We start from the raw sequence: 23,337 nt of genomic DNA on the forward strand, positions 1-23,337 counted from the left end.
CCGCACCGGGAGAGGCCACAGCAGTGAGAGGCCCGCGTACCGGGAAAAAAAAAAAAAAAAAAAAAAAAAAAAAGAATATCCGTAAGAGTTAGAACTCATTAGTTTAGTATCAACAGCTAAAAAATACTGTATCAAATGATCAAACTGCTTGCAAAGGGTATTAAATACCGTGAGGCAACCACTGCAGTTTTCCACTGAACAAATATTGTCACATCCACTTAGTTCTTTTCATGAGTAGCACAGTACAGAGATAAGGGGAAAATGGTAACATAATGCCAGAAAGGTAACTGTCACCAGAGGAATATATATATTATATACAGAAAATACACATATATATCCTTATTTAGGTACGTGCACATGTGTATAAAGAGGGAGAAATTGATTCAGTTACCACAAGGACTGCTCTTGCTTTCAACAAGTTATTTTATTCTATCTTATGTTATGGTCTCAGTTACAAACTGGGAAAGCATGATCTTGTTAACGTACAAATGGTTTGAAAGTGACACCTAAAGGGCAGCCATTAATAGCCTTGGATTTCATGCCATTCAATACTCTCAGGATGATGATCTAATGGAAGGAGCTGATTGTGTGCTCAGATACGCAGATGACGCTAAACTAGGATGGTTATTAATAATCTGGAAGACAGATATAAAATTACAATTTACTATGACAATTTAAAAATATCGTTCCCTTAAAAACAATTAAAACCCAACAAAGAGTGGAGCTGCTATGCTTAAGCACAAAATACCAAAAATAAAGATGGAGAAGCACCAGCCAAATGCAAACATGACACTATTTTAAAAGAAGCGGAGCCTGCCAAGGGCTGGGATGCATCTTCTACCTGCACTGATCGGAGAGCTCAACTTGAGTACCACCTCCAATTTTAGTGACCACACTTTAAAATGGAGGAAGAGGCACTAAAAAAAGTCTGAGAAGACAAATAAAAAACACAACAGGATGAAGAATGCAACGTGAAAAAATATTTTTAAATGTAGGAAGTTTAATGCAGAAAAGAGAAGGTAAGCTAAAGATCAGCGAGTGTTCAAGAATTATTTGTCATGCACGCAGGGCAGGGAAGAGGCTACAGCAAGACCCTGGGAACAAAGACACAGTTATAAGAGAAGGTGAAAAGGGCCACCACGCAGTCATGCTGGTCATCACGGGAAATGGGGGAGGAGACGTGTACCTCTGCTTGGGAAAGGCGTCAGAGAAGGGGTGACACTGCATAGCGAGGGGCCTGCCACACCGCAAGTGCTCTGTGAACAACAGTGTTACTAGTCTGACTGAAGAACGAGGTGAACTACAGCCACAGAGGAGCAGGGACTGAGGGCTGAGGCTCCTAAGGGCTGAGGCAGCAGGACTCCATCAGAAGACACACGCAGTGAGGAGGTCTGCAGAGCACAAGGGGACCAGTGCCAGGAAGCACAGTTAGTTACTGCAACAATTTAAACAAGAACACAGCCTGGGCCAAGGTGGTAAGAAAAACAGGGCAGAGAATGGACTGGACAGGTTTCCCGGCTCACACCTGACAGGGTCTAGAATTAGGAAACAGGAGAGCCGGGAGTCGAAGATCATCCTGAGGTTCCAAGCTTGGTAAACTAGGTGTATGTGACAGCATTAAACTAAATGGGGGGCTTCCCTGGTGGTGCAGTGGTTAAGAATCCACCTTCCAATGCAAGGGACACGGGTTCGAGCCCTGGTCCGGGAAGATCCCACATGGCGCGGAGCAACTAAGCCCGTGGGCCACAACTACTGAAGCCCGTGCGCCTAGAGCCCGTGCTCCGCAACGAGAGAAGCCACCTCAATGAGAAGCCTGCGCACTGCAACAAAGAGTAGCCCCCGCTCGCCACAACTAGAGAAAGCCCATGTGCAGCAACGAAGACCCAACGCAGCCAAAAATAGAATAAATAAAATACAATAAATTACACACAAAAAAAAGAAATGGGAAAAGAATGAAGTAGCAGGTTTGAGGTGGGGGAGGGGTGCTCGCTGGGAAAGAGAAAGTTGAGTTTCAATCAAAGTAAATTTGAGGTGTTCAAACATATTCGCCTGAAGATGCTTTTACAGCCCAGCTCTGGCCACTGGAAGCAGACAGAAGGCTGAGGAGGGTTAGACAGGAGGGAAAGACAGGTGCTGCAGGAACCAAGGGAGACTAATTTCAAAGAGGGGGCGATCAGAGGGGCCAGACACACAGAAAGACACTCATTACAGCTGGGACTGTGCAGAGATAACTGGTCACAGAAATTAAGAAATCAGTGATGACGTCAGAGAGGGCACACTTAGTAAAATGGGGGGACGAAAGCAGACTGCAGAAAGCGGGGGACAGGCAGGCGGGTCTGGGGCAAAACAGCAGGTTCAGACAGTTTCCATTTTTTCGTGCGGGTATGTCATACCGAGTCAGGTAACACATCAGTGGAGAAAAGGACATTTCTTGACAATAAGATCAAGCTAAAACCCGCAAATGGGTTGAGGGGGGTGTGTGGAGCCCCCCAAGCCCTTCAGGAAAAGCATCAGCTTCAGCGCACCCAGGAGGCTGGAGAGAGGCGGGCGTCTGACGAGAGGCGTCCTCAGCGCCAGGACCCTGTGCTGGCGCGGGCAGGACTGCCACCTTCGAACCGGCCGGCGAGCAGCACCTTAAACCCGCCGTGAGCACCTTAAACCCGCCGGGGGCGGCCTTCTTGAACACTCACTTTCTGGTGAGCTCGGCGACTCTCTCCCGATCCCTCTGCTGATGAGCCTGCACTTGCTCCATGCAGGTCCGCCTCTCCTCCACGAGCCCCGCCACCTGCTCCCGCGAGAGCCTGCTCCGCCGCTCCAGCTGCGCCTGCAGCGCTTCCACCTGGACGGGCCAAAGGGGTGAGGTGTCCGCTCCCACCCTGCCCCCACTCGCCTCCCACCTCTAAGTGAGCCTTTCTCCAGAAAAATTTAAAAACAAAAACCCCACAAACAAAAGCACAGCAGCACAACAAACAGGAGAAAAATCTCAGCTGGACTCCTCTTCACTGTCTTACAAGTGGGCTCAGGCTACACAAGAACAGACTCCGTCCACACCAAGCAAAACACCTACATCACACCAGGAAAGCTGGAAAAGCCAGTCTCCCCTACCTGGGACTCTCACCTTCTCACCATCTCCCTTTCTGGACTTTTAGGACCGTCTCCCTTTTAAGACTTCCTAGTTGCACAGAGAGAGAATGACTCATTTCTTCATTGTTAAATTTAAAAAGGAGAGCAGAAAGAGTACAATGTCATTTCCTTCTCTGAGTCTGGCCGTCACAACCCCAAATGGAGCTACTGGCCAAAGGTAGAAACAGTCATGTAAATCAATACGCCCCCTGATAAGACAGGAACTTGAGTGCAACTAGATGAAAAATCATGGTTGCAAGTGACATACAGAGACCAGGTAGTTAGAGGATGACTTGCTACTATCCTAGACTTTAGAACACATGCACCAGACAAATGGACTCATCCCCGAAGGTCAGTAAATCGGGACAGACAACTGCAGCTCTGTGTGTCCCGGCACCAGCTGCAGAGGGAGTTCTGACCGTGATGGCTTTGTTGGGAGGGCTCGGCCTACGAGCTGAACGAACTGCAGATTCAGAAAAGCACTGCTAGAATGGTGGAATACAGAGTAACGGTTGTAACACAGAACCCTGGGAAATTAGGAACAACCTCAGCCTTCCAATCACATGGCGTCTGGATGGACCACGTGGGCAAAGAGGCACTCGGCATATGTGGCGCCCGAGCCAGGCTCGTGGACAGAAATGGTTGTGGTCTGTACCTGCAGGATGAGGGTCTGCACGTCCCTCTGGTGCAGCTGGGCACTCTCCTCCTTCTGCCTCACTGCTGGTTTTCTCCTGCTGCCTTTAGAATCTAAAATAGAACATAAAAGTGAGGGGAGACCTTTACTTAGATTTTCTTTCTGCTATTCAAGCATCAACATTACCTTTGCAGAGGAGTTTGGTTTCCTTTATCTGTAAGGGAAGGAAAGGAAGAAAAAGGACAATGTACAATAACTATAGTGCTAAACTGTTCAAAGAGGAATCTCTTAAGGGAACTCTGCTAGGATGTCATCTGGATAGTAATATTCATCTTTCTGAAGAATACACTACTCAATTTTCCTTTGGAGTTGTCCATTTTCTTTGTAAAATCTTATTTAATTAGAAAGGGTAATGAATAAAAATACTAAATCCAAACATTTTAGTTATAATGTATAACCCAATTTTCAATGGACAAGATGATTTTAAAAATAAGCAACACTAAAATTGCACTAAACAAAATTTAATTCTTTAGATAATCAAGAAGCTTATTTAGGGACTTCCCTGGTGGTCCAGTGGGTAAGACTCTGTGTTCCCAATGCAGGGGGACCGGGTTCAATCCCTGGTCGGGGAACTAGATCACACGTGCATGCTGCAACTAAGAAGCCTGAATGCCACAACTAAAGATCCTGCATACCACAACTAAACATGCCACAGTGAAGATCCTGCGGGCCGCAACTAAGATCCAGCACAGCCAAAATAAATAAATAAACATTTTTAAAAAAAGAAGCTTATTTTTTTTTCTTTTTTAAATTGAGGTATAGTTAAAATACACTACTCAATTTTCCTTTGGAGTTGTCCATTTTCTTTGTAAAATCTTATTTAATTAGAAAGGGTAATGAATAAAAATACTAAATCCAAACATTTTAGTTATAATGTATAACCCAATTTTCAATGGACAAGATGATTTTAAAAATAAGCAACACTAAAATTGCACTAAACAAAATTTAATTCTTTAGATAATCAAGAAGCTTATTTAGGGACTTCCCTGGTGGTCCAGTGGGTAAGACTCTGTGTTCCCAATGCAGGGGGACCGGGTTCAATCCCTGGTCGGGGAACTAGATCACACGTGCATGCTGCAACTAAGAAGCCTGAACGCCACAACTAAAGATCCTGCATACCACAACTAAACATGCCACAGTGAAGATCCTGCGGGCCGCAACTAAGATCCAGCACAGCCAAAATAAATAAATAAACATTTTAAAAAAAAGAAGCTTATTTTTTTCTTTTTTAAATTGAGGTATAGTTAATTTACAACATTAGTTTCAGGTGTACAACACAGTGATTCAAAATTTTTAAGATTATACTCCATTTATAGTTATTATAAAGTATTGGCTATATTCCCTGTGCTGTACAATATAGCCTTGTAGCTTATTTATTTTATACATAGTGGTTGGTACCTGTTAATCACCTACCCCTATTTCACCTCTCCTCCCTTCCCTCTCCCCACCGGTAACCATTAGTTTGTTCTCTGTATCTGTGAGTCGGTTTCTGTTTTGTTATTCTCACTAGTTTGCTTTATTTTTTAGATTCCACATATAAGTGATAACATATGCTATTTGTCTTTCTCTGTCTGACTTATTTCACTTAGCATAATGCCCTCTAAATCCATCCATGTTGCTGAAAATGGCAAGACGTCATTCCTTTTTATGGCTGAGTAGTATTCCATTGTGTATATATATACACCACATCTTCTTTATCCATTCATCTATTGATGAACACCTGGGTTGCTTCCATATCTTGGTCATTATAAATAATACTGCTGTGAACATTGGGATGCACATATATTTTCAAATTAAAGTTTTCATTTTCTTTGTAAGAGAAGAGATCTTAAAACCTCCCATCACAAGAAAAAAAAAATTTGTAACCACATGCGTAGTGATGCATGTTAGCTAGACTTACTGTGGTGAACATTTTGTAATATATACAAATATCAAATTACTATGTTGTACACTTGAAGCTAATGTTATATGCCAATTATATCTCAACTAAAAAAAAAAAGAAAAAGAAAGAAAATTGGGATTTCCATTAAAAAAGAGAGAGAGAAGGATAAGGAGACTGAGGCTTAGAGAGGCTAATTAATAGTTTGTGATTCCAGAAGTTGTCCAAATCTGTTTTATGACTTATCACCATAAGCAAGTTAATTATATATTTTTTATTCTACTTCATTAAAACATCATGGAAAGGTTTAAAAAAAAGGCAGCTCAATAAGACCTCAGACCACCAGAGGCATCATTACAAACATTCATTATCACCGTATAGTATGAAAAAGTTTCTAATTATTTGTACTGTGCTTTTAAATTCTGCATCAATGAGAATTTCTAATAATGTGGTTGGTACCTGCTCTGAAAGCTGAAGATTCATTCTGTTCACATACTTCTACAGCCTGGATAGTCTTTTGGAGAATGCTGACCTGAAGAATCAAAAAAAAAAGAGAGAAAAAAAGGTACAGAAATAGCCTTCTTATAAATGCAGTATTTCACTTTTTAGCTTTAGTTCTGCAGATTAAACATTATTAGTAAATTAAATTGGTCGAAATTGATACAATCATATGAGAATGTCAGGCATATGAGAGACCAAAGTGGACAAAGTAACAAATTGGATAAAACCCAGTGTTTTGAATATAAATTGGATAAAACCAGTGTTGGTGATATAAATGAAAAAATAAAACTTCAGGGTTATTTGGCAATATCGGCCAAAAAAAAAAAAGCAACCTTTGACAAGGTCCTTTAGGAAAGTAACAGAAACACAGAAGTATGAATATATAGATATGTATAAAAATGCTCATTGAAGAACTGCTTACAGAAGTAAAAAAATGGAAATCTCAAATACACAAATATTTCTATATGAATGGAAAAAGAGCTTTATCTCTGGGGTACAGAATTATGGGAGACTGCCACTTTTATACTAGATTCCTGAAATATGTGTGTTGTTTTAACAAAGACCATGCATTAATTTTGTAATCAGTATAAACAAAAATTTAAAAAGAAACTAGTACTGAAACTTGTTCCCACACTAAGTCTGCTCCTGCTGTTCTCTCTAATCTCATCCAAAACATCTTCTCCTCTGAGCTTTAGGTTTCCAATGGTGAAACGGGATAAACAATGTTACTTCCAAGGTTTTTGAAAAAAAAGAAAAAAACCACAAAGCTCTTTGTAATTAGAGAAAATGCTTTGAAAACGTAGGTAAATGTGAGACGACCATAGCTAATTCTCCTTCTAGCTTCTTTAACAAGTACCAAAATTGTTCTGATTATGGACCCCAGCTTGTATTTTGTAAAAGCCATGCCCACCCTGCTATACAAAGGATTACTTACTTTGTTGGGAGGCTCCTTATAAAAATAGGTCACTTCTCCAGTGTCTGTTCCCACAAGAGCCAAGAGATTCTGAATCTTTTTCTTGTCTTCTAGCTCCCTGCAATTCTCACAGAGAATAAGCAAACAGTGTCCAGAGTAAGTAAATTTTTGTTTAAAGGCTCTCCCTTCTGACTTTTTTTTTTTTTTTTTTGGTGGTGCCACTTGCATGCGGGATCTTTAGTTCTCCGACCAGAGACCGAACCCATGCTCCATGCAATGGAAACGCGGAGTCTTAACCACTGGACTGCCAGGAAAGTCCCTCATTTATTGTTAAAGCAATGATAACCTCAAGTTAAAATTAAATAGGATTAACCCTCCTACACTGTTGGTGGGAATGTAAATTGGTGCAGCCACTATGGAGATCAGTACGGAGGTTCCTTAAAAAACTAAAAATAGAATTACCATATGATCCAGCAATCCCACTCCTGGGCATATATCCAGAAAACTACCTAATTTGAAAAGATACATGCACCCCAGTGTTCACAGCAGCACTATTTATTGAATATAATAGCCAAGATGTGGAAGCAACCTAAGTGTCCATCAACAGATGAAAGGATAAAGAAGATGTGGTACGTATACATACATACACACTACACACACACACACACACACACACACACAAACATAACCCCCCCAATAAACAAAAGAGTAGGACCCCAGTGTTCACAGCAGCACTATTTATTGAATATAATAGCCAAGATGTGGAAGCAACCTAAGTGTCCATCAACAGATGAAAGGATAAAGAAGATGTGGTACGTATACATACATACACACTACACACACACACACACACACACACACACACACATACACAATGGACTATTACTCAGCCATAAAAAAGAATGAAATAATGCCATTTGCAGCAACACGTATGGACCTAGAGATTATCATACTAGGTGAAGTGAGTCAGACAGAGAAAGACAAATATCATACGATGTCACTTATATGTGGAATCTAAAAAATTATACAAATGAACTTATTTACAAAACAGAAATAGACTCATAGACATAGAAAACAAATTTATGGTTTACAAAACAGAAATAGACTCATAGACATAGAAAACAGACCTACAGTTACGAAAGGGGAAGCAGTGAGGGATAAATTAGGAGTTTGGGATTAAGAGATACACACCACTATATATAAAATAGATAATCAACAAGGACCTACTGTATAGCACAGGGAACTCTACTCAGTATTCTGTAATAACTTATATAAGAATCTGAAAATAGATGTATGTGTATACATACATACATACCTATAGATATACATATGTATAACTGAACCACTTTTCTGTACACCTGAAACACTGTCAATGAACTATATACATCAATTAAAAAAAAAGTCAGGGCTTCCCTGGTGGCACAGTGGTTAAGAATCACCTGCTAATGCAGGGGACACGGGTTCAAGCCCTGGTCCGGGAAGATCCCACATGCCGCGGAGCAACTAAGCCCGTGTGCCACAACTACTGAGCTTGTGCTCTAGAGCCTGCAAGCCACAACTACTGAGCCCGTGAGCCTAGAGTCCGTGCACCACAACTACTGAGCCTGCGCTCTAGAGCTTGCAAGTCACAACTACTGAGCTCGCGAGCCTAGAGCCCGTTCTCTGCAACAAGAGAAGCCACCGAAATGAGAAGCCCGCGCACCGCAACAAAGAGCAGCCCCCACTCGCCGCAACTAGAGAAAAGCCCACATGCAGCAATGAAGACCCAACGCAGCCAAAAATAAATTTAAAAAAAAAAGGTCAACAGAGAGGAGTCAGCATCTGCAACAGGCTCCAAAAAATTAATTAACTAAAATTAAATAGGATTTATCTAGACCTTACCTCTAAATTTTTTTCGAATTTTATTTATTTTTTTATACAGCAGGTTCTTATTAGTTATCTATTTCACACATATTAGCGTATATATGTCACTCCCATGGCAGTGACCGCGGCCTGCTGTAACTGAATCGCAGTTCGACTTCTGCCCACTCAGACTTCCCTTACTCCCTCACAGGTGGTTTCTTCCTGAGAACACTCCCCAACACACCTCCTGCAAGCAAATCTCCATTGCAGAGTGTGTCTTCCAGGGAACCCAACCAAAGACGGTTGATACCAGAAATGGACCAAGAAAGCAAAATTTAAAATGACATTTCAGAGCCTGTGATACGAAGTGTTACAGAACACAGTGTTCTTAGGAGCAAGACAGATGAGTGGTCAACAGGGTATAGCTTAAACAATTAAATAAAATTAAAGACGGGGATGGGGATGGGACTTCCTTGGCTGTCCAGTGGTTAGGACGCCGCACTTCCACTGCAGGGGGCATGGGTTCCATCCCTGGTCGGGGAACTAAGATCCCACATGCCGCACGGCACAGCCAAAAAAGAAAAAAAAAAATGGGGTGGGAGCTGGGGGCTGCATATTCTATACAAACTCACAATCTCTGACCCATCTTCCATACGTCTGCTAGTTTTAAGACCCAGAGACTGTTACCTACAGGAGAAGCTGGATCTCCCAGGAAGTAAGACCTGGTGATACCACAGCAAGTGTAAATTGTAATGATTCCCTCATTACCTCCAAGGGCCTATGCCATTTATTCAAGTAATTACACACTGTGGGAAAGGAAATACCCAGACATTTCAAGGATTGCTGGATACAGAGTCTGAGCTGACTCTGACACCTGGTGACGTGAGCATCATCTAGGGCATTTGGGAACCATGCAATAAATGGAATTTTGGTCCAGGTCCAGCTCAAGCTCAAAGTGGGTCCACTGGATCCAGACCCAGTCAGTGGTCATTTCCCCCATCTCCAAATGTATAATTGGAATGGACATAATTGGTAGTTGGCAAAGCCTCCAAATTGCTTTCTTGGTTTCTGTGCTAAAGCAAGTGGCAGCCTCTGAAACTGCCCCCCACCCCACCCCAGCCACGATGGCAAATAAAGACCTAAAGGATGCAGGGGTGGAGGTCCCCATCAAATCCCCATCAATTCACAAGTATGACTCATGCAAAACCACACAGTAACAGTGGACTACTACCAAGTAGGTCCAATTCCGATGACTGTGCCAGATGTAGCAGTATTTTTGCTCGAGCAAATTAACTTGGTTTTAGGTATACAGCATGTGGCTACTGATTAAGCAGATGTATTCCTTCCCACTCGTAACAGGACCAGAGCAGTTCTCATTCATGTGAGGTGAACAACAGTATACTTTTACAGGCTTTCCTAGGACCTCGTTAACTCTTCTGCTCTCTATCAAATTTGTCCAGAAGGACCTGGATCTGGCCATTCCACACATCATATCAGTTCACTACTGAGATACCATATTAAATCAGACTGGATAGACAAGAAGTGGTGAGTGTGTTAGAACCTTACATGAGCTCTAAAGGGTCAGAGGTAAACCCTACAAAGCACATCAGTGAAGTTTTAGGATTCTGATCTAGGCTTGCCAGGATACTGGCAAGGACAAATTCCTGCATCTCACACCTACCACCACCAAGAAGGAAGCATAATGCAGGAAGAACTCCTCAGCTTCTGGAGACAACTTTTCCATACTTTGGAACATTACTCTGACCCATAAATCAGGTGACGTGGAAGGTGAGCTTTCAGTACAGCCCAGGGAAGCTCTGCATTAGGTCAAGGCTGAAACTATTAGGAGATTAAATCAGTAATCAAAAACCTCCCAACAAAGAAAAACCCTCGACCTGATGGCTTCAGTGGTGAATTCAACTAAACATTTAAAGAAGGACTAACACCAATCATTCTCAAACTTTTCCAAAAACTGAAGAAAAGGCGACACTTCCTATGAAGCCAGCAGTGCCCTGATGCCAAAGCCAGACAAACATTACAGAACTACTATAGACCAATATGCCTTATGAACATTGATATAAAAATCCTCAACAAAATATTAGCAAACTGGTATTCAGCAGCATATTAAAAGGATTATACACCATGAGTAAGTGGAATTCATTCTTGGAATGCAAGGAAGCATGGTTCAACATATGAAAATCGATCAAAGTAATACAGCACATTAACAGAATGAAGGAAGAAAACAAACGATCATCATCTGATACAGAAAACACATCTGACAACATTCAACACCCTTTTGTGACAAGAACATTCAACAAATTAGGGATGGAAGGAAACAACCTCTGCACAATAAAAGCCACATATGAAAAACCCACAGCTAACATCATACTTAATGGTGAAAGACTGAAAATTCTCTTCTAAGACCAAGAACAAGACAAGGATGCCCATTTTACAACTTCTATTTAACAAAGTATTGGAAGTCCTAGCCAGAGCAAGTAGAGAAGAAAAAGAAAGAAAAGACACCCAAATTGGAAAGCAAGAAGGAAAATTACCTTTGTTCACAGATGACATGATTTTATACATAGAAAACCCTAAGGGTTCCACAAAAAACAAACAAGCAAAAAACTCTTGGAACTAGTAAGTGAATTCAGCAAAGGAGCATAACACAAACTCAACATGCATGTCTATAAACTGTCAACAATCCGAAAAGGAAATTAAGAAAAGAACCTGATGTACAATAGCATCAAAAAGAATAAAACATGCAGGAATTAACCAAGGAAGGGAAAGACTTACACACTGAAAACACTGCTGAAAGAAATGAAAGAATAAACAAATGGGAAGACATTCTGTGTCCATGGATTGGAAGATGTAACATTAAGATGTCAATATTACTCAGAGCTATCTATAGATTCAGTGCAATTCCTATAAAAATCCCAACATTTTTTACAGAAATAGAAAAATCTACCCTAAGATTCATATGGAACCTCAGGGGACTCCAAATAGTCAAAATAATCTTGAAAAAGAACAAAGTTGGAGGGCTCACACTGCTTGATTTCAAAACTTTAGTACAAAACTACAGTAATCAAAACAGTGTGGTACTCCAAACAACAACAAAGGGAATTCCCTGGCAGTCCAGTGGTTACTACTCCACACTTCCACTGCAGGGGGCACGGGTTCGACCCCTGGTCAGGGAACTAAGATCGTGCATGCCATGCAACTTGGCCAAAACAAAACAAAACACACACAAAACAGTGTGGTACTGGTAAAATGACGGACAAATAGATCAACAAAATACAACAGAGAGCCCAGAAATAAGTTCTGCATAGATGGTCAAATGATTTTCAACTTTCAATGGGGAAAAAGTCTTTTCAACAAACGGTCCTGGGAAACTAGGTATCCATGTGCAAGAGAATGAACTTGGACCCTTACCTAATACGTATACAAAAATTAACTCAAAATGGATCAAAAATCTAAATGTAAGATCGAAAACTATAAAACTCTTAGAAAAACACATAATGATATTGGATTTGGCAATGATTTCTTGGATTTGACACCAAAAGCAGAAGCAATAAAAGGAAAAATATACAAATGGGACCTTATGAAAATTAAAAACTTTAGTGCATCAAAGAACACTATCAAAAGCGTAAAATGGCAACTCTCAGAATGGGAGAGAACACTTGCAAATCACTTATCTGATAAGGGATTAATATCCGGAATATATAGAGAACTCCTAAAACTAAATAACAGCAAAAAACAACTCGATTCAAAAATGGGCAAAGGACTGAAAGACATTTCTCTAAAGAAAATATACAAATGATCAATAAGCAATGGAAAAAATGCTCATCATCAGTAATCATTAGGGCAATGCAAATCAAAATAACAATGAGATACTACTTGACATCCATAAGGATGGCTTATTATTAAAAAATGGAAAACAGGGACTTCCCTGGTGGTGCAGTGGTTAAGAATCTGCCGGCCGATGCAGGGGACATGGGTTCGAGCCTTGGTCCGGGAAGATCCCACATGCTGTGGAGCAACTAAGCCCGTGCGCCACAACTCTTGAGCCTGCGCTCTAGACCCCGCGAGCCACAACTACTGAAGCCCGCGCGTCTAGAGCCTGTGCTCCGCAACAAGAGAAGCCACTGCAATGAGAAGCCTGTGCACTGGAGCAAAGAGTAGCCCCCGCTCACCACAACTAGAGAAAGCCTGTGTGCAGCAACGAAGACCCAACACAGCCAAAAATAAATAAATTTATTTTTTCTTTTAAAAATGGAAAACAAGTGCTGGCATGCTTTAGAAGAAATTGGAACCCTTGTGCACTGCTGGTGGGAATGTAAAATGGTGCAGTCACCGTGGAAAACAGTATGCTGGTTCCTCAAAACAATTAAACACAGAATTAGCATTTGATCCAACAGTTCCACTTCTGGATAGATACACAAAAGAACTGAAAGCAGGAACTTGAACGGGTATTTGTACACCCATGTCCAGAGCAGTGTTATTCACAACAGCTAGAAGGTTCAAACAACTCAAATGTCCGTCAACACATGAATGGATAAACAAAATGTGGTGTATACACACAATGGAATATCATTTGGCCTTAAAAAGGAATGAAATTCTGACACATATGTTGTACAATGTGGATGAACCTTGAAAAGATTATGCTAAGTGAAACAAGCCAGACACAAAAGGACAAACACCGTATGATTCCACTTATATGAGGCCTAGAATAGTCAAATACATAGAGACAGAAAATAGAATAGTGGTTACTAGGGGCTGGGGGAGGGGAAATGGGGAGTTAGGGTTTAGTGTTTGGGATGATGAAAAAGTTCTGGAGGTGGATGGTGGTATGGCTGCACGATGACGTGAATGTTCTTACTGATATTGAACTTTACACTTAAAAATGATTAAAATGGTAAATTTTAGGTTAAGTATATTTTACCACAATAAAAAAAAAAAGTGCACTGTAGTGGATGCCATGGAACACTGCTCAGATGCCGCCTTCAGGACCAAGATGCCCATAACCTGGGAGCTGCCCTTGGCTGAAGGGGGCTGCCTCTCCCGAGCTTATCTCCCTGGCGGCAGCCTGCATGCAATGACTGGCCACTCCCTGTGGGGTTGGCTAAGGCCTCTGTTACCTCGGGGGACTCCCTATCGCAGTTCAAATTCTCCCTCAACCCAAATCCGCTCACAGCTGTTCTTCCTAAGAGCCTCCCTGCTAACCATCGTGCAGGCAAATCTCCATCTCAGAGCCTGTCCCCTGGGAATGCAACCTAAGAGAAGGACCAGAGAAAAATGTATCTTGTTGAGTTTGATTTAGAAATATACCCGCAACATTTCCCTTCTCCCACTTGGTACCTGATTCTCAGTTGGTCGTTTTCTGAGTAGAGGCGTAAGGCATGCTCCCGCTCTTGGAAGAGGCAGACCTGCACGTCGCTTAGAGCTTTCCGCAGCTCAGCAATCTCTTCCTCCCTCTGCTGCAAATCCCATTCAAGTTTATGCTGGGGAAAAAGGTAGTTGAAAAGACACTGGCCTTCATCGGAGTATCTCTCGTTGGATGTGGCGGAGTCAGTTCATGTAGAAATATTACAAAGTGGATGGTTTCAGCAATACAGGATCCAAATGACAACAACAGGCTGTGTACAGACAAGTTTAAAACTACAAAGTGAGCGTGACGTTTGCATTCAGCATCAGAGCTCTCACGGTTCCTTTTACAGATGACAGAAGCCAGGACGCCACATGATCCACCTGTTCTAGTCACACTTTTTTTAATGCTTTCTCTGTAAGAAGCATTGTTATGAAATTCTGGAAGACAAAGATGAAAAGGTATGACTCCTGCCTACAAAGCTGAGGAGTTGTGTGGGGAGACAGCCATGCCAACAATGGAAATGCAAGAATCATTTACAGGAGGGGCACGCACGGTAAATGGCAGGGGGGAGGTGCGACAGGAGGAGACTCTCCGGAGCCTGCTGGGGAAGTCCGAGTCCACTGCCAGAAAGCTGGAGCCTGGAAGGGGGACCGTTAGGGACAAGCAGAGGGCAGCGCTCTTGGGAAAGAGCGTGGTAAAGCAGCACGAACCAGCAGAGAGCCGGAAATGCTTGGCCGACCACGAGGACCTCAGCATCACTGGAGTGGAAAGCGAGAGGCGGCCGGGGCGCTGTGGCGCCGGAGGCTGGGACCGTGGAAGATGCTCAGGTGAGATGACACGGGAGTTTGAATAGTGCGGCAGCAACAGTGACGAGGTGGCTGGAAGGGACTGAGAGACATTCAGGACGCAGAATCAATGGGTCTTAGCGAATGACTGAATGCAGGGCTGGGCAGAACTGCAGGCAATGACGCCAGTCATGAAGCCATAGAATAAAGAAAAGTTAAGAGATGGGTGGATGGAGGGAAAAGGCAGTGGTCTATGCACACGCATGGGCGGGCAGAGGAAAAGGAGGTTCGTTCAGATACAGACACACCACCCTGGAGCTCAGGAGGAGAACGAGCCAGCACTAGTTACCTGGATGTCACAGGCCCACAGGCAGAACTACAACGCATGGATAAAACGGGATCATTTACGGTGCAATCGGGAAGAACTTCAGAAGAGTTAGGAAGGAGAGCTGTTAACGGACATTGAGAACTGGTCAAAGGGGGGACAGACACTGGGAAAGAAAAATGACACCGGAATCAAGACGGGAGCAGAGTTTTGGGAAAGGAGACGTCGACAGTGACAAACACTGCAAAGGGCACAGAGAGATGAGGTAATTTTGGCAACAGGTCTTGGAGTCCACAGGTGGAGCAGCGAGGACAGGACCCAACCGCAGTCAAGGAGTCGCCGAGTGGGTGATGAAGTCAAACTATTCCGGAAGGGTGGCTGGGAAAGAAGGCGCCTCCCTGCTGAGAGAGTAGCTGGGGGTGCAGCTAGAGGGATGCCTTTCTCTTTTGTTGGGAAAGACTTGAATCTGTCCATATACTGAGGAGGAAAAGCCAATGTCAGGCAAGAGGTTAAAAACAGAACACAAAGGGGAGTTCCCTGATGGCCTAATAGTTAAGATTTGGGGCTTTCACTGCCATGGCCCGGGTTCAATCCCTGGTCGGGGAACTGAGATCCTGAAAGCCGTGCAGCATGGCCAAAAAATAAATTTAAAAAAACCCAGAACACAAAGAGGCGAGGCAGCAAAGCAGGGTTTCTTAGGAAGGAAAGGGGGGGTGGGGAACAGAGAAAGTGCTGCATCGGTTCAGCTCACTGTGGTCCCTGGATCAGCAAGGAGGAGGAGACGGATACGGACGCAGGTGACTGTGTGTGGATGGGCAGGAAGCTGGTGTTCCCTCTGTGAACTGGGAAGCAAGGTTGCCTGAGGAGAGAGGGGGCCTGCGGGCCGGAGGGGAGCAGTGAAGGCAGGGCACAGGCGTGCAGGGACGGGGAGCCGACCACTGATGGGTAAGAAAACTGCTGCGTGGTGACTGAGGATACAGATGATTTGTTTACCATGAATTTATCCTGTAATGACCTGTGACCTTTCTAGGACAGTGGTTCTCAACTGGGGTGGTTTTGCCTATGCCCCCAGGAGAAATCTGACAATGTCTGGGGGCAGGTTGGACTGTCACAACTTAGGGGGTGGGGTGGGCTACCGGTATCCAGAGAGTAAAGGCCCGGGATGCTGCTACACATCCTGCACGCACAGGACAGTCCCCACAACAAAGAATCATCAGCCCTCACGTCGGTAAGGCCAAGGCTGAGAAGCCCTGCTCCAGGACACAGGTGGTCGAGGATGGGGTTAAGCCACAGGAAGGGCTTCTGCCGGGCAAGGGGTGCAGATGAGCAGGGCCGCATGCCGGCAGCACAGCGACTAGACTACTGGAGAGAAGCCCATGAGCTTCGGGTTAAAAGCGGGACACAGTGGCCAGAAGCTGCCCTGCTGCCCTGAGCACACTGAGAAGCCAGGAGCTGTGGAGGCGACACTGAAGCGAAGTCAGGTGTGAGGGAGAGAGAACCAGAGGTGCATGAGAGGCAGAGACAAAGAGTGAAGACTTTAGAGATGGAGCACTTTAGGGCATCGTGATCCAACGGGGCACCCGGAGGGTGGGCAGCTCGGCTGGGGTGGAGGGGATCAAAAGAGGATGTTGAGGACTCCGCTGGTGGCGCAGTGGTTAAGAATCCTCCTGCCAACGCAAGGGACACGGGTTCGAGCCCTGGTCCGGGAAGATCCCACATGCCGCGGAGCAACCAAGCCCACGTGCCACAACTACTGAGCCTGTGCTCTAGAGCCCATGAGCCAGAATTACTGAGCCCACGAGCCACAACTACTGAAGCCCGCGAGCCTAGAGCCTGCACTCCGCAACAAGAGAAGCCACCGTGATGAGAAGGCCACGCACTGCAACGAAGACCCAACGCAGCCAAAAATAAATAAATAAAATAAATAAATTTAAAAAAAAAGAGAATGTTGACACGTATACTGTGACACCAGCTGGCACCCGAAGGCCTTCTCAGCAACGGACGGGCTCACTCAGAGGGCGCGAGGGTGCACCGGCTCCTCCTCACCTGCCCTTCGCAGGCCTCTCTGTACAGCTCCAGCTTCTTCAACAGGCCCTCGTTTTCTGCCTCACACTCAGACATCTTCTTCTGATAATATTCTAGAAGCTCCTGAGAAGGGCAGAGGACGGCCAGACGATCTTCCACTGAAGGCAAGGGAGTTGACTGCACGGAATCGGAGAAAGATACCCCCTTCCACCTGGTGGGGCCACTGAAGCCACCGGAAGCCTCATGCTTGGGGAGAGCCGTCAGCCTGTGTGAGATTAGGAAGGACACGTTCATAAACTGTCTGAACATTTATGAGATGTTACAATTTCTTAAATTAAAAATCAGGTTTATGTCCTTAAAGTGCTTATAATTAAGGTGCTCACAAACCTTGAAAGTTTGATGTTACAGGTTCGTGAATAATCTTATGAACTGCTTTCCAGGTATTAAAGGTTTAAGGCTGGATTCAAAATATAAGTTAGAGAGTAAAAAAATACCATTAAAAAAAAAAAGGAATATCAACTAAGTAAGACCAGATAGTGACAGTCAGAAAATTTGATACTATAAGACATACAGCAATAGGAACACTTATATGCTGTTGATGGAGTGTAATTTGGTGAAACTACAGACAGTAAATTGGCACAATCTAGAAAAATTGCAATTTCTCTTGTCCGCACAGACATACAAGGTAACACATCCAAAAATGTTCATAATGACATTATTTGTGGTAACAAAAACAGTAAAGCTTCCAATGTCTGTTTGATAGGATAGTGGATAAACTATGGTATATTCATACAATGGAATATTCTCAAAGTTATAGAAACTATGAATTACAGATACATGTATGAATATGAATGAATTATCCAAAATTAAATGCAAAAATGTATGTAGATGCATATACAGACGATATTGCCATTTAAGATTAGAACATGCATAATGGAATAGTTTATTTTTACGGGTAGATATATAAGGGGGAAGATTATTAAGGAAGGGCATGATAAAGATTCAGGATTAGAAAATACAGCCTAGTCAGTAACCACACGACCAATCAGACCCTAGTCTCTAACATCAGAGACTTGAAATTACATGGACCAAGACCAGCCGAGATCAAAGGCTAATCAAAGGCTGGACCAGAGGGTTTTTTTGTTTGTTTGCTTTTAGCAAACAAGAGACTTAAGCTGAAAACAATGAAAGTTAGAAAACAAATGATGCAGAAGTGGAGAAATCCTCATGTGAGAATTAATCCACTTTGGCTAACTGCCTGCAATTGATTATACAACAACAAGAGAGACCACAGAGTAGAGAAATTTTATACCAGAAGCCCAGAGTTGTAGTTAATGAAGGTTATGGGCAGCAATAATTTGTTTTTTGTTTTTTTGTTTTTTTTTTGCGGTACGCGGGCCTCTCCCGTTGCGGAGCGCAGGCTCTGGACTCGCAGGCTCAGCGGCCATGGCTCACGGGTCCAGCCACTCCGCGGCATGTGGGATCCTCCCGGACCGGGGCACGAACCCATATCCCCTGCATCGGCAGGCGGACTCTCAGCCACGGCGCCACCAGGGAAGCCCTGGGCAGCACTTTTAATAAGTGAGCATGTATAGGAAAGACATTAAAATCCACTTTCAGGTAGCATGAAGAACAAATACTTTCTCAATCATTAAAAGCTCACAACAGAAATATTAATGTACTTAGTTTCATGTTTTGAAAAGGTGTTGCCTTATAATCTGGGATATAGGTTAACAGATAAACTAAGAGGTATTTCTGAGATTCTGCAAACGAGAGTGTGGCGATGAGGGTGAGCATGAGGCGTCACGCAGGTTGACACAGAGGCAAAGTCCAAAGTGCCCTGTGTTTGTCTATTGGTTGTTTCCTCTGTAATCCAAGGGTCCACTGGCACCGTATGAGGCCCACATAAAATGCCTGTATTCTTGTGTTAACATTTACTATGTCCTAGTTTCTAATCTAAATTCCACATAATTAGAGAAATGATGTCTAATATAGTCCAAATCCAAAACTCTTCTAGTTCCTACGCCAATGTGTACTAAGGTGACAGAAGTCTGGATTCTTTATTTCTACAACTCAAAAATAAGCAAATGTCTTACTTTCTGCAGACAGGGGATTGCGTCGGGGTAAAGTTCATGCTGTCCTTTCCCACCTGTCAAATACACAAAAACTCAGAATGAGGAGTCAGGAAGAGAAAAAAAGTACAGGACGTACAGACAGGTCCCTCCCCACCAGCATCAGATGTGCTTCCGACAGCATCAGAATGTGATGTTTTATTTTTTATTTTTGTTTATTTATTATTTTTTTTTGCCACACTGCTGGGCATATGGGATCTTAGTTCCCCGACCAGGGATCAAACCCATGCCCTCTGCATTGGAAGGTGGAGTCTTAGCCACTGGACCACCAGGGAACACCCCAGAATGTGATGTTTTAGAATGTATTCTTTAAAGTAGTTCCAAACCCTGAAATTCTATGAAGGCATTCTTCCTTATTATTATTTTCAAATAAAATCAGAATGGCGTTTAGTATTTTGATGGACAAGCACACAAAAGAACAGCTTTAGTATGAAGGTTTACTGCAACAAATTTACATGCAAAACAAATTTACAGTCCTTTTGCTGAAATTGTAGGAGAGGAAGATGCAGAAAGTTTCTAATAACCAAGAGAAATTAAGTGGATATTAAGGTAGAGGACCCATCATGCTAAATTCAAGATAAATACAAAGCCATTGATATTATCTTTATTTGGTGTGCTGCGTCTATTGTTTCCCATCCTCCTCCATTCAACAAGTCACTCCTGGATTTGTGCGCCTGACAGTGTTAACCTCCCTTTTAAAATACTGCTTTGTCGTTGAGAGCTCTGAAATCAGACAGACTTGGATTTGAGTCAAGGCTCTGTCCCCTATTAGCTGTGTGACCTCAGGCAAGTTTTTACTTAACCTCTCTAAACTTCAGTTACTTATTAGAAAATGGGGATAATAATAGCATTATGTCATAGGTTGGTGTAAGGATTAAATGAACAAAAGGGCTGAGCATGTGTCCAACACATTTAAGCACTCAATAAATGCAGATGACTGCTGTTTTCACTGAAAAATTTACACCCTTGGTTCAAAAGGTTCTGTCTTCAGGGACTTCCCTGGTGGTCCAGTGGTTAAGACTCCACGCTCCCAATGCAGGGGGCCTGGTTCCATCCCTTGTCAGGGAACTAGATCCCGCATGTCGCAACTAAGACCCGGTGGAGCCAAATAAATTAAAAAAAAAAAAAAAAAAAAAAAAGGCTCTGTCTTCAACTTTCTTTACTACTTCCTCTATCCATTTCTTCAGGAACATCATTATTCCTACTGCTTTTATGATTACCTCTATCATCTAAAACACTACCTGGCAAAGCGTAACTAACAAGTACTTGTTTAATGAATAAATGACATCTCTTTCCATCTCCTGACTTGAATTTCCAATTATGTAACAGACATTTTCACCTACATGTCCCACTGGAGCTTGAAATGTTTAACTTAAAAAAAAAAAATCCCAGACTGAAGCAGCTCACTCCTGGGTCATGAACCCAAAGATTTGGTCAAAATTGACCAATAAAACTCCTTAATATTAAAAAAAAAAATCATTCAAGTCACATATTTTTTAGCACCTCAAAGCTAACACTTCCCAAACCAAATACAGCATCTTTGTCATCCAAACATATTCCTTCTTTCATATTTTAGTTAATAATTCAGCATCTTCCAAACCACCTGGACTTGAAATTCTATTTTTTTAATTTTAATTTTATTTTTATTATAGTTGCTTTACAATATTGTGTTAGTTTCTACTGCACAGCAAAGTGAATCAGCTCTACGTATACATATATCCCCTCTTTTTCGGATTTCCTTCCTATTTAGGTCACCACAGAGCACTGAGTAGAGTTCCCTGTGCTCTACAGTAGGTTCTCATTAGATATGTTTTTACATAACATCAATAGTGTATATATGTCAATCCCAATCTGCCAATTCATCCCACCCCCGCTTTCCCCCTTGGTATCCATACTCTACGTTGGACTTGAAAATTTGAATTCATCATTTCATTACTCCTTCTCTTGACCCTTTCATCCAACCGTATGAAAATCCTGTATATTCGGACAACGGCCATGTTAACTCAGGATCTCCACATCTTCCCACCCACCCTGCTACAATGGCTTCACTGTTTTACCACCCCGCCCCTCTCCTGGACCACCTTCTAAAAAGTCGTAAGCTCCTGATAGCTTAATGCACTACATCAAACTCTGCCTAAACGTCATGGCTTTTTAAATTTAAGGACCAAACCTACCTCTCCTACCTTACTTCCCTCCACTCCCCTAACGTGCCCTTGGTTTCCAGATAACCTTGCCTCCGTGCCTTTGTTCATGAGCCTCCCTCCAGCTGGACCATACTTCCCTCCACTCTCATAATTTCACTTAATGAAATCCCATCTCCGCATGAAAACTCAAATACTACCTCCTCCATCTCTTCTCTGCGTCTCTCCATCCAAAAATGAACTAACTGCAAAAGAATCCCATTTGTAATTGTCTAAAACTGAACACAGTAGAGTTCTTTGTGGCTACCACCTCTCCCACGATGGTGTACGTTCCCTGTAGGTGGGAACATGGTTCTATTTCCCGAAAGAACGATACCCTTGTTTATAGACAAACTACTGAGTTTCAGCCAGCTTCTATCCATCCCTGTGATATCCGTTTAGGTATATATATTTATAGCTTGTCTATTTACAATTAACGTCTGCTTAGCACTTGGACATTTATTATTTTCTTTACTCCACAACTCTGTTTAGTATTTTTATTACCCCTCAACTTTGCAAGTGAGGAAAGTGAGGCCAAGACCGGCGGGGGGTGAGGGAATTCCAGGAGCCCACATTCCGTACTCTTTTCACCATTTCTCCCCGTCTTGACCCCCGGTGACCACAGCCCCCCATCCTCCAGCGCCCTCCCCCGCCCCCAGCCCTCCGGCAGACGCTAACGGTTCCCTCCGGCCTCCCGACAAGCCCTCTCAGACTCACACCCCTCCCCTTCCCACTCCTCCCGCAGTTACTTCCCCGCACCCCCCGCTTTTCCTCCACAGACCCCTTCCCTCACCCCTCTTCCGGAACCCGGAACTCTACTCACGCCGCCCAGAGCCGCAGACGCCGAGAGCTCAACCGAAAAACAAGTCAAACCACAGGGCGTCGCGGCGCCACGGAACGTGCAAGAGCCCGTCCAATCGCCCACTGGTTTACACGGCCCTCTGGATTACGCACCAATAGAAAAGCTGTTCACACAGAGGCCCGCCCCATTCCCGCCCTCCCTCGCGCGCCTTGCCCCGCAGAGGTCGCCGGGAAATGTAGTTTTCTTTCTGCACACAGCTCTCTGGATGGAGGAGGTGGCACGGCAGCACCCAGCGCCTCCCAGTACTGGTGGTGTTGATGTTTGGGGTCTGACGCCCTAGTTCTGGCGCACTTTAGGGCTCCCGGTTTAGGCTTTCTCAACTACTTTGTTTTCATGAAAGACGATGCAGAAATGCTGTGCATAATCACAGGATTATTATGAGTTGGAATGTACGAGTTTATCAAGGAGGTGAAGAGTCTAAAAAGATAGCTTCTCCTTCAATGACCTGATGGCCTAGAGCCAAGACAGGACCTGTGAATCAGTTTCTACAGTCAGAGGAGTACGTATATAAATGTTTGTTTGTTGTTTTTTTTTTGCGGTACGCGGACCCCTCACTGCTGTGGCCTCTCCCGCCGCGGAGCACAGGCTCCGGACGCGCAGGACGCGCAGGCCCAGCGGCCACGGCCCACGGGCTCAGCCGCTCCGTGGCACGCGGGATCCTGCCGGACCGGGGCACGAACCCGCATCCCCCGCATCGGCAGGCGGACCCTC

The 23,337-nt window shown here is 43.6% G+C and overlaps 1 protein-coding gene across 4 annotated transcripts; it reads right to left on the minus strand.

Moving 5' to 3' along the window:
- Positions 1 to 473: 473 nt before the first annotated feature.
- CCDC77 (coiled-coil domain containing 77) lies at positions 474 to 22,643 on the minus strand. 4 transcript variants are annotated; one of them, XM_028490907.2, is made up of 9 exons: positions 22,588 to 22,643; positions 19,549 to 19,601; positions 17,474 to 17,717; positions 14,308 to 14,450; positions 7,132 to 7,228; positions 6,156 to 6,228; positions 3,779 to 3,870; positions 2,691 to 2,839; positions 474 to 635 (listed from the first exon to the last, which is right to left on the minus strand). In XM_028490907.2, exons 2-9 carry the CDS (start codon positions 19,584 to 19,586, stop codon positions 611 to 613), a joined length of 861 nt encoding a protein of 286 aa, XP_028346708.1. In that variant the 5' UTR covers positions 19,587 to 19,601; positions 22,588 to 22,643; the 3' UTR covers positions 474 to 610. The 4 variants fall into 4 exon arrangements, with proteins under 4 accessions (XP_028346708.1, XP_028346707.1, XP_028346710.1 ...); XM_028490906.2 differs by having other exon boundaries at positions 22,558 to 22,636; XM_028490909.2 differs by lacking the exon at positions 474 to 635 and adding an exon at positions 3,119 to 3,172 and having other exon boundaries at positions 2,758 to 2,839; positions 22,558 to 22,636.
- Between the last annotated feature and the right edge of the window lie 694 nt (positions 22,644 to 23,337).

Source organism: Physeter macrocephalus, chromosome 6, assembly GCF_002837175.3.
Source record: "Physeter macrocephalus isolate SW-GA chromosome 6, ASM283717v5, whole genome shotgun sequence".
Lineage (NCBI taxonomy): Eukaryota > Metazoa > Chordata > Mammalia > Artiodactyla > Physeteridae > Physeter > Physeter macrocephalus.

Excerpts from the sequence above, each read along its gene's own strand:
- CCDC77 (XM_028490907.2), bottom strand. The coding sequence starts at position 19,586 with ATGAACTTTACCCCGACGCAATCCCCTGTCTGCAGAAA. Across the intron at positions 17,718-19,548 it reads CAATCCCCTGTCTGCAGAAA|GCTGACGGCTCTCCCCAAGC; the intron begins GTAAGACATTTG and ends AATCTCACACAG. Across the intron at positions 636-2,690 it reads GTCGCCGAGCTCACCAGAAA|ATTATTAATAACCATCCTAG; the intron begins GTGAGTGTTCAA and ends TCTGTCTTCCAG.